Raw genomic sequence first — 18,125 nt, 5'->3', positions numbered from 1 at the left:
TGGTTATTACACAGGATTAATCTGTGGTCGTGTGGTCGAAATTTGTCGCTGAACATGCTCTTCTTTTTCAACCATGGAGCCATTACAATGTGGAAGTCAATCCCACTATTCGCTGGTAAAGAGTACCTCTATTGTTAGTAGTAGATACTCTTGACTATTTGTCTCCCCTTTAAACTATAACTTCAAAATTAGAGACGGCTACAGCAGATAGCCCTTGAGTAGTTTTGCAAGAAATTCAGTAAACAAAACCTTTTGTGAAAAGGAACGTTAGAAACATGTCTTAAAAAATTATTTTGAGGGATCTTTAATAGACAATAATGCGTAAAATCTACTAAAGTTTAAACAGTAGATACTGTTAATCCGACAAACATTCCGAATAACAATTTGATTTGTAAAAAAAATTCCGGTTTTAATAAGCGTCTCTTATTTTATCTTATTTTATGGATTCCTTACAAACTGCTCTTGATATAAAAAACATCATACATAATTTTTTTTCAATAAACTCAGCATATTGTTAAATACTAATGTTACATTGTTCATAATTTCATTCAGAAGCATTTGTTAATAATTACTCGATCTAATAATGTAATGGACGGTTACACTGCACAACAATTTTTTTGAAAAGTTTTGCTTCCTGAAAAGTTTTTGCTGATTGTGACAGGTACCTGGTGGGTATGCACAAATATAGTTTTGGTTTTGCTTCATCACGTAGGAATTCTGAGAAATAGACAGTTAACTGTTTACAGGCAATAACGTATTTAATTGCGTTTATGTTTCTAATACGCTATTAAGTTCAACATAATTGAAAGTGTTTTGCTCCAAATTTCATTTGTATTCAATGTCCGATGCATCACGTTGCAATGTCCAACAGTAGTCAGCAAGCACTGACGGATTCCAGTTGCCCTGATATCGTTTTTCCATTGTAACAATGTCCTGGTGAAACTTTTCACCGTGTTCGTCACTCACAGCACCGAGATTTGCGGGGAAGAAGTCCAAGTGTGAGTGGAGGAAATGAATCTTGAGTGACATGTTGCACTTCATTGTTTTGTATGCTTTGAGAAGTTTGCCAGCTGAATGTAATGTGGGGCTCTGTAATTGCCAATAAAATAGTCAACAACGTCTTTGAAGGCTTTCCAGGAAATATTTTCCGGCCCAACTAACAGATATTCGAACCGCTTGTGACTCATAACAAGTTTGATTTGAGAGCCAACAAAAATGCCATCTTTGATCTTGGCCTCAGTTGTTATTCTTGGGAACATCTGTCTTAAACAATATACGAAAACCTTCGCCTACTTTGTTCATTGCTTTCACAAAATTCTTCATAAGTCCCAATTTTATGTGAAGAGGAGGCAAAAAAATCTTTGCTGGGTCGACAAACAGTTCATGCGCCACATTTTTCTCTCCCGGAATTAACTTTTTACTGAGTGGCCAGTCTAGAATAATGTGACTCTTTGGCACGACTGTCCCATTCACAGATGAAACAACAGTACTTTGTATAGCCGAGCTGCAATCCCAGTAACAGAGCAACAACTTTCAGATGTCCATAGATATTCCAGTTGTACTTGCTGTACTGGATGTGCTTCAGCAACATTTACATGTTCTCGTAGGTTTCTTTCATGTGTGCTGCATAGCCAACAGGTATTGAAGGGTGAATGTTGTCATTGTTTAATAGAACAGCTTTGAGGCTTAACACTGATGAATAAATAAAGATACGCCACTTTTGCGGGTCATGGTCACAACCCAAAGCAGAGAACAATCCTTCCATGTCAACACAGAAATAGACACTGTCAACTTGTGCAAAAAATTTGGTTATATCATCTTGGCAGCTTTGAAAAACAAAGTTTCGTACTTAGTGACAGCAAACACCATTCCTGCAGTCTTGAACCCAGCAATTTGACCTAAATCTCTGACCATCTCGTTTAATTCTGACTGTGTTACGAGATGTGGATCGCCTGAGGAGCACGGATCAATATCTGGATCAGTGTCACTGCCAGTTCCCTGCATTGCAGTTTCTTCATCTGGTTCATCTAAGGTCCATTCCTCTGGCAGTTTCGGAATTGGAAGACTGTCATCATGTGGCATGGGTTTTATTGCTGAAGGCATATTAGGGTATTCGGTTGACTTGTTTTTGGCAGAGAAACCAGACACAAAAGTCAAACAGAAGTAACGGTCCGTCAAATGGTGTTTCTGTTCTCGCCATATCATCGGGACAGCAAACAGTATTGTCTTTCGAGTGCCTTTGAGCCAAGCTCTCAGACAGAGAGCACATGTCGCACAAGTACAGCCGAAGTACAGATGATATGCTTTCTTCACAAGAGCAGTCATTGAACGTCTCTGATGAACAAGCGTATACTCGCCACAAATATAGCAGAATGTATCGCGGCTCTTGCGACATTGACGAGACATATTGACCGACACCATTCGTCCTGTAAAACGTTTATAATATCTAACTTACTTGTTACAGTGCTACTGAAGCAATGCTATATTCTGAAACAATACGTACACATTATAAGGTCTATATTAATCCAATGAGCAGCATCTGTGTATGCAAGCCACTTTTATAATCCTGCTGATACAGTGTCAAGCTGGCTCCGGCCTGTCCAGGCATGCCCGGGCTGCATACTTCCACATAACAGCTTCCAACCTGGCCTTATTTCATACTTGGACATGCCCAGACTGCACAAAACATTGTTCATAGGTCTCTTACAGAAACGAAATTTTTTGGACACAAATATAAGAAAAAAACATTACAAAACTGAAGATTCCAGTGAAACGCTACGTGATGGGCAAATTTGGATGTAATTTTCGTGATCAGCAGCCAAAAATATACAAGAAACACCCAATAGTGTTCAAGAAGCAAAAACTTTGTTGTGCAGTGGTATGAATGATCGTCGGCCGTATCAGTTAACTCAGTGACCGATTTACTTTCGGGTAACATTTATACATTTGTTTTTTTCTGCATGTATACCTTTTGATATGTATCAATTATATATAATTTTTGTGAATTGTATAGTGTACAGCTGTTTTTAATTTGCATGAAATTTTCCATTATGAAAGTTTTACACTAAAATATTTTACGTTTGTTTATATTTGTACGTACTTCTGCATTCTTGGAAAGGCTTGAATAAAATATTCAGTACTAAAAACAGTGGCATCCTGTAAGCCTGCGTTACATTTAGGGACTTGTAACACTAAAATCCAGATTTCTATCTCAGTCTATTGAGCTGAGAAAACATAACGACAACTAGAAACAGTTAATTTGAAAAAAAATGTGAGTTCTATAAGGTTCTTGGCAAAGAAATCCTTACGTTAAGTAACATTAATTGGCTAGTTCAAGATACGAATTGTTCAAAATAAAGTTATCAAGAAAAGCTTTAGGTATAGTGCATAACTCAACACAAAGAGCAGACCGTGATTTTTGGACAGTTCAATGATCCTGCGTGCTATGACTCAGCGGGAAGGTAACGTATACAAAGTGGTGGATTTCTTGTGAACGAGGAGCAACCGAACGATCCATTGGCGCGTGAAATGTGATAAGAGAAATAATAAAAAAAAAAATATTGGAAAATGTTTCTAGGATTTATTTTCTAAAGAAACAACTTTGTATTTGGACTAGCAGAAAGTTTTTTGTTTCTTTTCTTCATATTTCTACATGATGTTTTCAAAAAAAAAAAAAGAAGTAACTATTCATCTAACAAGTATTTGGTAAAGTTTGTAAAATCCGCTTCACTGGAGGAATTGTAATTTTCTGAGTTTGATTCCGTGATATTTTCCTGTTAACACAGGTTCAGGAACGTCATCTTCATCATTTTGTGTTAAAACCACTTATGACTTAATTGTTCAGATAACTACCAAATGGCACTACTCTTAAATTGAGTAAATTGTCCTTTAATCGTATTGGTACTTAGGTGTGTTCTGTAATAGAAAGAATTGAAAAAGCGTTGCTAATAATTTTACTGTGGGATTCCTAATTTACAGAAATGAGTTTTAAGAAGACAGGGAATCTTTATTAAACAATGTTGCAAACAGTAGTGAATAGAATTAAACATCGCTATGAAAAATCGTCGTTTGTAAGGACTTGTGGACGTATTTAGGAATGCTTTGCCCTCGTCTGCATTATAAGATGTATATATATAAAACTCGAGTGGAGGCGGGTGTGTTGACGAATAACTGATTTGTAGAAATCGTTAAACAATGTTGAATAGACTTAACATTAGGTAAATACGGCTTGTTTAATGGCATTATGCGTGTAGATAGCGGGACGCATTTTGGTATTAATTCAAGAAGTACGTTTATAACCCCGTAAATAAGTATGCATTATTTAGATACACTGTTCATTACTAATTAACTAATTTTATGCATTTTTTTCACTTGCATTTCAAACTTAAAATAAAGTGGAGATGAGAAGAAATCGCCCAAATCGAACCCTAATTGTATATCAAAAATCTAAGGGGTAAAATGTAATTACTGTTAATGCTAAAATAACATTTGTTAAAATTGTCATTCAGCTACTGCGTTAACAAAGATGCAAAAGAAAATATTTACTAAAAGTCTATAGGAATCGCATACTTTTCAGTACAAATCGTAGAATTACGTCACTAGGTAGAAAATTCAACCCACCTATTTATATGAAGTATGCTATTTTCAAGTCAATTTCATTGTGACTCGCGCACAGCTAAGGTTAACATACCTCTCAGGCGACAGTTTGTGGACTTTGTAAAACAGGTTTGTTCTTCCAGTTTTTTAGTTAGAAAACTATTGCAGTCTTTCAGTTTCATATTGTATTGAAATTGATAATATAATTTTGATAGTGTAGTACCATACCTTACTGTATTTCAGTTTTATTGGTGTCCACTACTTCTGTACTGTATTTATTATTCATCTATATTCCCCATGTCAAATGATTTTTTTTTTAGAAAAAAGATCGTTTTCGTGTGCTTTATTTTTCATTTAAATGTATGTATAGGTAAAGCTTTTCAACTTAGGGTTATTGATTTTATGCTATTCTATTATACTGTACGCCACAAATTCTGTCGGATTGGTAATGGATGAAAATGAAATACTTCTTTGTACACGCACATGATTTTTAATAAAACCAACATGAGAGCTGACAATAGCAATTGTTAAGAGTAGAGAATTGTTTATAAAATTCATTATAATTAGGTCAGATTTTCTGATAACGATTACTAGAATTAAAGCCGAAGAATGCCGTCTTTAATTTAAATCTAAATAGAAAATGTAAGCTTTTGTGATTTCAATTTATATACAAGCATTATGCTCAAGTCTACATTTATTTATTTTTTTCAAACATTTGCGTGTTTCGCCAAAGAAAACTTTACGTCACATGATCGCATGGTTTAATGATAACTTCAAAGTGAGGAACGATTAGGGTAATGCAATGATTGATCAGTGATTAATGATTGATTAATGTTATTATCAGCCAGTCAGTTATGTCAGTGCTGTAAATGTTGAACTGTTTCGACAAAAATAGTACACGAGAAAGTGCGTTCGTAATTACAAGAGAAGTTAGGAAACATGCGAAATTTTATCAGTGAACGTTAGAGCTAAATTCAAGAAACAAAATGCGTTCGTCATCGCTTTACCGAATACTCCAAAACCACCTGACCATCAATATAAATCATAACAATAAATTAACGTTAATTGTTGACGTTTCATTTTTTTTCCTACATAGTACAAATCGCATTTAAGTATCCCGACATTTTTGTTTACTATTTAAGCACAAAGGCACACAATGAACTATCAGTCCTGTTCCTACCGCCTTCACAGAAACCTGATTTTTAGCATTATGGGCCCCAGGACTTGCTACTGAGCAACGAGAGGTTGCCTATGTTTATGAATCGGAAAACAAGTCTCGGTAAATCGAGTGCTTTAAGAAGGTATATCTTGTCAGAATACTCGAATTGCAATATTTTGTTTTATAGCCTTTCGGTAGCTCAAGGATAAGCAGTGCAAAGCTCCAATAGGCCATTGTGCAAGTTTGTGTTTAACAACAAATTTATTTTATAAAATTCTCGTTGTTTTTATTTTGTGTAATTTTATCGTATAACGACTTTGTAATCCTACATATAAGTAAATCATTTGCTCTAACCAAACAAACGGTCACTGTTTTAATTTGGAATGATCAAATCACACCGTACTACGACAAGAGTTCGTTGTCGATAACTATATTATATTCCAACGTGAAATACTCGTTTCTGGTAGACTCTTTATAAATGTAAGTCATTTATCATTTATTGATAAAATTGGTATACAAGAATAATTGTTTATTGTATTTCTTGCAAAGCTGCTCGAAAACTATCTGCGCTAGCTATTCCAAATATCCATGTAATAGATTAGAAGAAAGGCAACTAGTCATCACCACAACTGCCAACTCCTGGGCTATACTTTACCAACGGTTGGTCAGTTTAATCACCACTTTATAACCTCTGTTATTGAAAGGGCGAGCACGTTCTGCGACGTTTCCATTCCCTAACATGCAGATTGCAACTTAGGTAACTTTACCATTAGGCTATAAAAATAATAATAATAATATATCCAGTTTTATTCCATACATCCAAAAATTGCACGCGTATTTTAGTGCTCTTACCTTGTGGTCGCTATTATACGATGTTTGCATTTATATTTGCAAAGTTGTGAGTCTTGAATTACAAGATCAATAAATTGCTGATACCTTGTACCCTAATTAATAAATGAACTGGGCCGAGCGCAACCCAGTGGTTCACGTCTTGGGTTGAGAATCTAAAGTTCCATGGTTTCCGCCCTGTTATTACTAAAAAACAAAAATCACATCGGTTGTGTTCGATGTCATAGGTGCGTTATGAAAGTGACGATCAAACACTATTATTTACTCTGACAACAGTTGGCGAGGGGTAATGTTTACTATCTTCCCCTATTTTATTACTTCAAAATTAGAGAAAAGGCGGGCGAATGCAACATTTTTCCGCCACGCTATCCCTAGTCTACTTTTGATATCGGAAAAAGTCTCCATATCACTGTTTGTGACCTATAATTTGTGTACCAAATCCCATGCAAGTTGGTTGTTGTATACATGAATAGATCACGAAAAGCTCAAATTGTGTTTTCCTCGCTGAAAGATTGTGTTAAAGAAAACAATTTCAAAATTGTTTATAACTCTGTACGTACGAGACCTTTAAAAAAATATCTGCGTACCGTATCCTGCAAAAATACGGTGGAGTAATTGTAAAAAAACAACAACAAACTTTCAAAATGTGGCATCTTGACCTTTTATAACTTCTAAAAATGGGCAAATCCACCATTTTTGTTTCTCATTATGTAGGACATGTAGAAAAGTATACATCTATGTTTATTGGTCCAAATTTGGCCGAGTACTTTACCAAAAGTCACAAGTTACGATTTCTTGTGAGCTCCCCCCCAAAAAAAACCTATCAAAATAGGCAAGCCCAAAGTTTTTAAATGTTAGTATTTTGGGCGTATGAAAATTTATATTTTTGTCGATTTCCATCTTCATTGCTGTAGATATGACCGCACAGGGTTGTTTACTTTTATTCACATTCACAAAAAACTAAAAGAAAAGGCCTGAGTTAAAGTATGTGAGTGTATTAGACTAAGGTATAGCCCTACAAAGATTTAATTTAGTTCACTGAAAAATGAAAAAAACAGTCGATTGAAAAGTATTTGAAAGAAGCTAAAAAAAAGTGTCTCTGGAAAGACGTAATTAGCATAGATAACATAGTCTCGTACAGTTTTGCGTAAAATTTAAGTAAATAGTACAAACTGAAGTTGTACATTCATGTTTACAGATATAAATAGTTTTACAGCTGTCTCTAAATGTGTTCGTTTTGAAGGAAGAAAAACTTATTCTTTCTTTGACAGTATAACTTTGAGCATGTATGTTAGTATCGAAATAGAGAAAAATATATTAATTTGTTGTGTTCATGTTATGGAAGTTCTCTGAGATAAAACTGGAAACAATGAAAGAAGTGGTTGCGTATCTTTAATATGACGGCGGATGCTGGAATAAAGTGTAGGAAACGGAAGGAGAGGTGGTCGGTATCTTAGGTGTGAAATGGGCATTGGCAGGCTATAGGCCAAAGGGCGTTTTCCGCTGCCTTAGGCAGTCTGCAACTTTCCTTCTTTCTGGCTGCTCTGTAATTAAGCAGCACCACCGCCTTATACGGAGAGTGTATATAATTGTTTGGTTGCTGGCGGCTGAACGGAGGCTTACTCTCACACCACGTGGGGGATTCTCTGCAGCTGGCTGGCGTATGTGGTGACTTAGTGGGTAAAGAGAAGTTACCGGTGGCGGATACTTAAAGACGGTTTACTGTGTATGGAGCATATTAGTAATTAGCGAATATTCTGTAGCATAGATGTTTATTTTATCTTAAGTGTACCTATAAGGTATGTTGTTTAGCAATATGAATTATGGTTTAACTTTATTACTCATTTAAGATGTATTCAAATCTCATCCATTTGTCATTTTACTATTTAAACCATTTTTGGATCAGTGTATTGCTACAATATTACTTGGATAAAGCAGCTAAGTTTAGGCCCAAAAATACAAAAACAAACAGTTCTTGAATTACACAATATTACACTGTGTGCATGTTTTTATTTTAGCAGAATTTTTGTATATTTTGAATGATTGCTGATCATGAATATTGAATAAGGCGTTTTGTGAATCTTTCATACATCGTTTTTGGTTTTATTAATAGAAATAGAAGAATTCAGTTGTGATAGACAAGTTTCAAGAAAGTGTTTGCTGAGAAATTAGTTGTACTGTAGTGAATACTGGAAAGAATTAAGAATCTTAATACATACATGTATTTTCCAAAATTTCGATGGTTTGTCTAACAATTTTATGAGATGCTTTTAGAAGATTGTTCAGCTGAGGTCCAACTTTTACGTAAAATATATTGACATGCTGGAGAAAAAAAAAAGTCTAGTTATTACAAATTGTTACCTGGCTTGAAGTACTAGAAATGCAAACAGAGACTTGAAAAATTGAACTTGTTTTAATGTGAGTTAACTTGAATTAAGTGTTAAAATTGTTAGGGGGTCTATATTAATTCTGAATGTGAGGATTTGTTTATGGCTGTGTAGTAAGTTTGAACTTATTAACAGTATTTGTATATGGCTCAATATATATGCAATAAATAAGCTTTATAATTCCATGTTGCAACTTGATTTTAGGTGAGACTAATTAGCAATAAGAGCTAGAAATTAGTAAACTGAATTTTAGAATATCTTACATATGCTGTAGAATTTGTGCAATCTTCTTTATTGGTGTATGGATGCATTAGGCTACGTTTAATCAGTAAATGTGATTATACAATTTTTGTTGTTGAAGATTTGAGAAATAACTTTGAGATGGAGTATTCTTGCTAGTTTTAAAGTTTTAAAATTGCATTTACACCATTGATATATTGTTTGTAATTTGACTAAATATTTTAATGATATGCTCAATAAAGCTTCAGTGCTTTGTAAATTTAACAAGTCAGGATAACATAATAACATGTTGGTGTTCATTATCATCAAGAAACTTTGTGTGTGTGTGTGTGTACAAGATCTCTTGTCTTCTTATTAACATATAAAGGTTGCATGAAGTGGAGTAACAACAAAAGATGGGCTCCCTGCATAGATAGTAATTAGGTCCCTACATTTATTTCCCTATGATTGTATTTATGATTATGGCTGATTTGTGTCCCCTTATGGTCCAATCTCACCACCACCACCACAATACACCACTGGTTTCATGCATTCATCTTAATCAGTGGATAGCAGACATGTATTTCCTTCTTGTGGTTGAATGAATTGTTTCACTAATGTGTAGGAGTTATGACAGAAATTACCCACTCTTCCTTATCACGTTATTATCTTGTACAGTATGCATTTGAGAGGAAGATTGTTTTGTGTATCAAATGTAGTTATAACAAATTTTGAAGTTAGAAAACAAGTGGCAAAATTAAAATGAGCAGTCACTTTACATGTGTATAATAGAGGGAATTCAGTTTCAGATTATTGCAGAACCAAATTTCTATGAGTAACACAATATTCTTGAATCTTTAGATTGATAAAAGGTACGAGTAATTATGAGAACTTCAGAGTGACAGGAAAGAGGTGTGTATACGATAGCAACCACATCATAATGTTATGAGTAATGATGTTAGACTAGATGCTTATAATGTTCAGAGACCATTTTCCTTTTGCTTTCTTGGTTAAAGATAACTGGATGTGCATGTGCTTGATCTGTTAGACTGATCACATATTGCAGAATGAATGTTGACTATAATTCTGAATTTTGTAAATGTAACAAAATAAAATGTGACCATCTTTTACTAAAGTCTATGTAGAAGTCTGAGTATACACAAAAAACAGATAATTTACAAATGTATCTGTGAATTACAGTATTATTGTGACTTGGACTGTGATAAGTTGGAGCACAAGGTGATTTTGTAAAGAATACTTTTTTCCATTGTACAGTTTGCACATTGTGGTTGCATAACTCGTGGAAACTCTGCAATCCATATCTATGTTTTGTTTTTTCTCACTATCTTTGTATATTATATGTGGTATTTACCTTCCTCAACCTCAGACTGTTGTGAAATCACCAATTTATGGTAAAATGAATAGCTGATAACAGTAAATACATAATGGCACTCTGCAATAGGTCATGGGATACATACAGTTGACCACCTGCTGTGCACAAAGGTCATCACATGTTTGTGGCATTTGTATTAATTCTGTATAATTGGTTTGGCACATGTTAGTGTGTTTTTTGTTGTTTTTTTATGCTATAAAAGATAATAAAACAATTGGTATTGTATCATTATTTTATCCTGATAACTGGCTTGTTACCACCAAAACATGTAGAATGTGTTTTTGTAATAATATTGTGTATTTTCTTCTTTAATTATACTTGTTAATACTTTAAGGTGACATAAATATGTGGTTTTTAACTCTATGACATTAAAATAATTTCATTACTTTCCTGAAGACTTGTTTAATAAAATATATCAAATTGGATTTTATGCTAAGGCCAGATGTTTAAAAGATTTTTGTATTTGTTGTAGCTTATTCAGATTTGGTTTATAAGTTTTATTTTGAAATTTCAGGCTATAAGTTACATAATAGTGGTGTTTTTTTTTTATAAAAGGATGATGGGGTGTATCTTTTTATTTAAGTACTTGGGATGAACTGCAGTCTGTTTGAACTGAAGACAAAAAAAATGGTAGTCAATAAGTTGAATCTTGTTTACAATATAATGTTTGTAATTGTTCAGTTTCAACAGTAGAGAGTTTTATTTTTTACATAAATGTTAAAGGTAACTTGATTGACAAATGATATGAAACAGAAATATTATAGCAAGATAAAAAAAAAAGGTTTATGTTTCAGGTACGATATGGATTCTTTTTAATTTTAGGCATACTTGTTGGAAGTCATATGGTGAGAGAGAATGGATTTATATACCAAATGGTTAGACAACAAACCTGAAGGGTTTGCATTTTTCAGATTTATTCTTAATTATTAATAAGGATATGGTTACAAGAGTTAGAATGGGAAAGCATTTAGGTAAGAGTTATTGCATAATTTTGATGTTTTGCTGCATCTTGAATAAATTGCTAATTTTCATAAAAGGCAATGTTTTAAGGCAATGAGACAATTTGTCATTATCTAAATGTGCCATAAAACATTTGGGAAATGTTTTAAAACAAATTGCTTTAAATTTGAGATAGGTGAATTCCTGAAAGAAAGGGAAAAATGTAATGGGGAACATTAATTGGTTTAGTAAATATATAAGGAAGAAACCCAGGGATGAATGCCATATTTTTAAGGTTAAATTGATAGAAGGGATAGACTTATAGAACTATAGGAAATTGGCTTTAAAAAAAAAAAAGGAATCATGAAGGTAAACAAGGTACTGAAATTGGAATTGAGTCCTGACAAAAATTCTGATAGCAAGGTGTATGTTGAAGAAGACTATGTGATGACTAATCTTTGAAGTGTTCTCTTCTGTTTTCCATGGAGAATATATTAGTAATACTCTGACTATGATTGTTTTATGGAAAATTTTGGAATTGACTTGTGTATATGTCAGTCCCTTGGTGGCTAGTAGAAAGAATGAGATATTAAAAATAAAGAACCAGAAAAGGTTTTCTTTAATTTTAAAAGTGGTCAAATGTCAACTACATAAAATATTTTTTGATTTGTTGGAGTTAAGAAGACATTAATCAGATAACTAAAAATGGAAAGTTATTAATGATTCTCCTATTTTTAAAAGTGATTAATAAGAGTTGTTCTAGAAATTATAGTCCAATTTGTATTCTTTAGATACTTCAAAAAGAAAAGAACTTTAGAATATCATTTAGTGAAATAATATGAAGGAAACCTATATGTATTCAATAAAGAGCTGTTGTGGGATACTGATCTTTTTTGAGGATCTTTCATGTATGGGAAACTGTTAGAATTACTTTTTCTTTCAAATGTTGTCATCTGTTTTAACATAACTATTATAAGACTTGTTATCAATTCATTATACTAGTTTATTACACATGTAACTTTTATTAATAATAACTTACAAATTTCCTGCTTTCACTTTATGCAATCATGTTTAAGATTGAACTACAGTGTATGATTTAACTCAACAGTCACATGATATTGAATGCACAATGTGTTTATCGTTGATTGGTTTGTGACTACTGTTTTCTTAATTATTGTAAACATGTGATATCTGTGTATGCTAAGCTGTAATATGTTAACACTTCTTTGTGCTGCCAAATTAGGGAAAGAATCTTGATTTGTAGTTTGTTTTTTGTCAGTACTGTTTATTCAGGAAATACCATGTAGATGTCAATGATGCAGTATGGTAAAACTGTCTAGTTCCCAAGAGGTAATTGCCAGTTAGGCCTATGTTGGAACACTAAATTCTAGGGATAATGTATTACAAGATAGGATTCAGAGAATAGTTAGTAGGATAATTCTTGAAAGGTTATCTTGTATGGATGGTTTAAGATTCCTCGTAGTTTCTTGAGGATAGAAGGGTAAGAGGTAGTCCTATTGAAATGTTTGAGTTTATCCAGGGAGATCAATTGGATAAAAATCTGATTTGTATATGCTGTATTTTGACAGTTTTATTTTTTGTAACAGAATAATTGATTTAAAGAATGAGTTCATGTTAGCAGTGGTAAAAACCAGTACTTTACTGGAGTTTAGGAAGAATTGATTATTTAGTGCTATATGAATGGTGCATTTAAGTTTCATTTTTCTCAAGAGTTGACGTTTAAAGATGTCTTTGACATATGAAATGACCTCTTGTCAACTTCATATGTTACTTCAGTACAAGGGACAGAACAGTTTGATGGATTTGATTAGCACAAACTGCTAATCAATATTTAATTTGATTAGCAAATATTGCTTAGCATATTTTTAACATTCATTATTTTAACACATTATTGCAATTAAATCCAGTATTCTTTGTAGAGACATCCACTAATGAAAAAGAGGTAAATGGTATCTTTTTTTTCTAACAACAATTTTATCAACCTCAAACCCTAAATTTTAATTATTTCATGGCATTTCATGCAAAGAATAGTTTCGGATATTTAAAGTAAAACTTAAACTGCAAAAAATTTACCAAAGATTTCAGTTCTCACAAAATAATGCATCAATTTTATTAACCAGAGAAAGAAGAGACATAGAAATATTGTTGTTGAAAAAGGTTGCCACAAGTAATTTTTCAAGTTATTCTCATTTTTTTGTTTTCTCCTGACTTCACAAGGTCTCTTTGGCTTTTTAAAGAAAATGTCTAACTTTTCAGTAGTAATTACCCCTCTTGCCATAGACATCCTTTACTGTGCATTTCACAAGGTTTTTAATGAGTTAATTCAAAATTTAATGAAACTACTTTCTTTTTTCTATGTTATATCAATTAGTATAGTATAGAAGTTTTAAATTCTTTATTTAACAGGACAATATTAAAAAATATCCCAAATTTCCCTTAGTGTGAGAACTGACATTTTATGCTGTATGCATGCTGTCTTGTTTAATTTATTTATTTCTTCTTCAAGAAGTGCAAAATTTAACAAACTACTTATAATATTGTCATTGCTCAGATAAAGTATAATTTTCAGTCTTCAATTTTGTTTGGTTACAAAACTGCCAAATAATAATCAGAACATTCATTCCACACTCACTTGTCACATTATCTCTTTCAGGATTTGTCAGTATTTCTCTCTTATGTTTAATACTGTGATTTTTAATTAAAATATAAATATAGTAAATCTTTTTGATTAGTTAAGGTTAGATTACATAGAATAAATATTAGTAATAAACAGGTATCATGAGAAATGTACATGAGCAGCTTGGAGTAGTTCATAGGTAATATAATTTGATTGCTTACCATAGGCTGCACATTCTTCAATGGCTCAAGTGGTTTACAACAAATAATGTTTGAATAGTACTAGTACTCTAGTAATAGATTAATGCTGTTACGAGTTTAAAGCTACTTAAGATAAACAATTTTAGATTCATGTGATAAGTTTAAGTAATTCTAGAAAAAAAAACGATAATTTAAATATTTTGTGTATGGTTATGAGGTCAGTCAAATTGACCAACCTTGTGCAGTTTGTGTAAAGAAAATAATTAATAATAAAATTAAATTTTTATTGAAACATTTGAAATGTATTCAGGATGTTTTATACATTGCACAAATGATTTGAGATTTTTGAGATGAAGAAAAATATTTTTAATCTCAATATGAAAATCATTTTGTGCTGAGACTGTTCAAAAACAGATTTGACACATTCAGTAATAAATCTTTAGTAAATATAATTAATTAAAAACTGATTTTGTGTACATACAGCTTGTAATGTTTACTAAACATTGGTGAAATTTTGTGAAGACTGAATTTCTGTATCAGTAGTTATAGTATTAACATTATATACAAGTAAAAATTATCACGTGGTCAGCCTGTTTCAAAAGAATTTGCTATTGGCTTAATGATGAATGTGCAGTACATGTACTGTAGGTACATACTCTAGACTAGAGTATGCACCTGGTCAGTACCTGCAGCATTCCAAACAACATGATTAGACTGACTACTACAAAGTGTGTGCTATACGTGTATGACAAAATATGAAAAATGTGGTATGTAGTATTTGATTTGAATTTCTTAGAAATGAACACCAACCATGGCTTTAGTATATCAAACTGAAAATCACTATAAATCACAAATATAAACACTGAAAATTTCAGTTGGATAACAAGATGCAAATATACATGCTACATTGTGAAAGTTCATGAAAGCCTAATAAAATTTAGGATACATCCAAGTTTATTCGCTGGTATTATAGGTACAAAAATGATAAAGTTCATACTAGTAATTACTGTCATGCAAAGTTTGATTATAATTAGCACACAATGAAAATGTCTTTATTTGGCTGCTTGTTTTTGAAATTGTGACTTATTTTAAATTTATAAAAAATAAATAAAAATAAAGCCAATAACATGTAGAAGTATAGATTTTCTCACATTGCTTGTTGGGGAAAATATTTGGTTTCGAAGTGCACTTCTGTGAGGGATGTTGTGGCCACTTCTCTTGCCATGTTTTGTGTTACTGTTGAACACACAAATATACTTGAAATTCTCATTATTTTGACCTTCTCTTCTAACTTTATATGCTGTTTTTGTAGTGCAGTTGGTAGCAGTGTACAAATGACAACTAGAGCATTGCTTAGTCAGAAAAGCATAATAGTAAAAAAAAAAAAAAAAGTCCATAGTATCTTGAGTTATTCCAGATTAAATGGAAATTCATAAAGTTATTATGAAGACTGGCCATTCTTTTTAGTTTGGTTATTTCAGGAACTTTCAGTATTTATAGTTTGATCCCTAATTTTTGTATTTTATAAATGTTGTACAACTTGAATGTTCACTTCAGGTGTTTGGAATTTATCTTACAAAAACTTGTGTGAAGCCTACAGATCTTGGTTTCTTATGAAAATAGTGATTTCTTTAATAAACTGAAGCTAATTTTAATCAGTTGCTAAACTTGGTAAATTTCAGATTTCAGTATTTTTAAAGTTATGTTATTTAAAACAATATGTAATGAATTCACCTGCTTTGTTTTGTATTATTAAATATTTTACAGTGAGAATTAATTGGAGATTTTTGTTTTATTTTCACAGGTATGGAAGTGAATGAAAACATTGTACATTGTCAGAAATACTAAGAGACATGGTGGAAAAGGTGGACAGTAATGCAGAATGAGTGGTGATGTACACGAAGTATTCCTGTTCAGCTGTAGTGGAAGTAAATTTAATGAGTCCTCAGCAAGGTCTCCAGCAGATGGAGAAGAGAACGAACTTCAGAATGCACAAAATGAAGTGCAAGCAGAAAGAGCATACATCAGCGAGAAGTCAAAGCCTAGTTTTAAAGAAGGTGCTGGAGATGCTGATTCATTTTGTGATGGTCAGTGGTCTGTGTATGGGTGTAACAATAGAATTCAAAGCAGAAAACTTGAAACTTTCAGAAATGGAAAGAAACTCATGGAAAGGAATTATGGAATTGTCTTGCCAAGGTACAAGGATATTCCATGTGATATGGATGCTTATTATGTGGACAGCAACACTAGATGTAGTGGCAATACTACACCTTCAGAAAGTGCCACCCCAACTTACATAAAATGGGCTAAAGACCTTCAGTGTGTCTTACAGGACCTGGATGGGGTGAATTTGTTTAAAGAATACCTTTCTCAGGAAAAATGTGAAGATAGCCTAGACTTTTGGTTTGCCTGTGAGGGTCTTAAAAAAGCAGATCCCACAAATGTGAACTACATTCAATATATTATTAAGTTGATATATAAAAAATTTATAAGATCTAAACTTGTAGAGATTAAACCTGAAACTAGAGAAGATATAGCTAATAAAATTGACAGTAAAGTGGGTCTTGATCAAACAATATTTGATGATGCTCAAAGAAACACTGAAGATATAATAAGAGAAACAACATATCCAAATTTTCTGAAATCTGAACTCTATCTTCAGCATATTCAGCTAATGCAACAAAAGGCTCAAGCAACATCACAAAAACTCACTGAAGGTTCAGGATCTTTAAGCAATGACTCTAGACAAGGATTAGAAATCTTGCCAACATTGCATGAAGATGTTGAACTGAATGTGAATCAAAGCCTTGGACTTGCAACTTTGGCCAGGGAACCTTTGAAACAGCAACCCAGATCAATGGAAAATGTACCTCATTATAGACCTGAAGCTCAGGCTGGGTAATTTTGTCTTACAATATAGAATAAAAGTATTTTTCATGTAATGTTGATGTCACATTTATTTTACATGTTCTTTTTAGATTTTAATGGTTTTATACTTGTAAAACGTAAGTTATCATAGTATGTGGTATTAAAGTAAAGATAATTACACATACATCTACAGATATGTCTAGTTTTATGGGATTTTATTTTATGGGGTTCCAGGTGTTTCCCTCTACCAAAAAATATTAAACATAATTATGTAATGATACCCTAAATGCATATGTTGTAAGAAACAAAAAGACGAGGTTAAGAATGATTTGCCCAACTCTGAGTATTAGCTTATCCTTTTTAACACAAATGGTTTGTTTTTAACAAGCCAGTGTAAAAAACGTTTAGTTTCCTTATGAAGTATGTATAATTTGATTGCTATTATTTTTTAATTGTGGATCAGTTGGTTTTCTCTACAGCATATAAGCAAAGTACATCATCTTCTGTAAGGTTCATTAATGTTTTTTATGATAGTTTATACTTGTAGCAAACTAGTGCCATTGAATATACATTTTAATGTTTTCATAATTTACCAGTGAAAGGTAGAAGTTATGAACATATGATGATACATTGTAAATCTCGTTAGTTAAATTTAAAAAAAAACAAAGTTAGTTTAAGTTCTAACAAGCTTAAAATGAATTTTATGACTTGAGTTGCACTGAGATGAGTTGCACTGAGATGTGAGAGACAAAAGAAGTTAATGTCAGACTTGTTGACCCATGGAGGCTACTATTACTTAGAAAACAGACAAGAGAAAACCTCAAAATCATGTTAAATGTAGCTGAAAAAGATTATAATTTTAATCACAATATCATCA

The 18,125-nt window shown here is 32.5% G+C and overlaps 1 protein-coding gene across 6 annotated transcripts in view; it reads left to right on the top strand.

Annotated features, from left to right (window-relative positions):
• LOC143222645 (axin-1-like) overlaps positions 1-18,125 on the top strand; it is a 67,244-nt gene that overhangs the window by 21,658 nt on the left and 27,461 nt on the right. For 2 of the 6 annotated variants that reach the window (XM_076449405.1, XM_076449409.1), the window contains exon 2: positions 16,185-17,278. In XM_076449405.1, the coding sequence (XP_076305520.1) occupies positions 16,263-17,278 (1,016 nt within the window). In that variant the 5' untranslated portion in view covers positions 16,185-16,262. Of the gene's footprint in view, positions 1-4,666; positions 4,726-5,753; positions 5,898-8,269; positions 8,331-8,384; positions 8,404-16,184; positions 17,279-18,125 lie in introns of those variants that run through there. The other 4 variants (XM_076449407.1, XM_076449406.1, XM_076449410.1 and 1 more) reach the window with 4 other exon arrangements.

The sequence above is a fragment of the Tachypleus tridentatus genome, chromosome 8 (assembly GCF_004210375.1).
Source record: "Tachypleus tridentatus isolate NWPU-2018 chromosome 8, ASM421037v1, whole genome shotgun sequence".
NCBI classification, from domain to species: Eukaryota; Metazoa; Arthropoda; class Merostomata; order Xiphosura; family Limulidae; genus Tachypleus; species Tachypleus tridentatus.
Note: the sequence above shows the minus strand (reverse complement) of the source record. Positions and strands in the feature narration are given on the sequence as shown.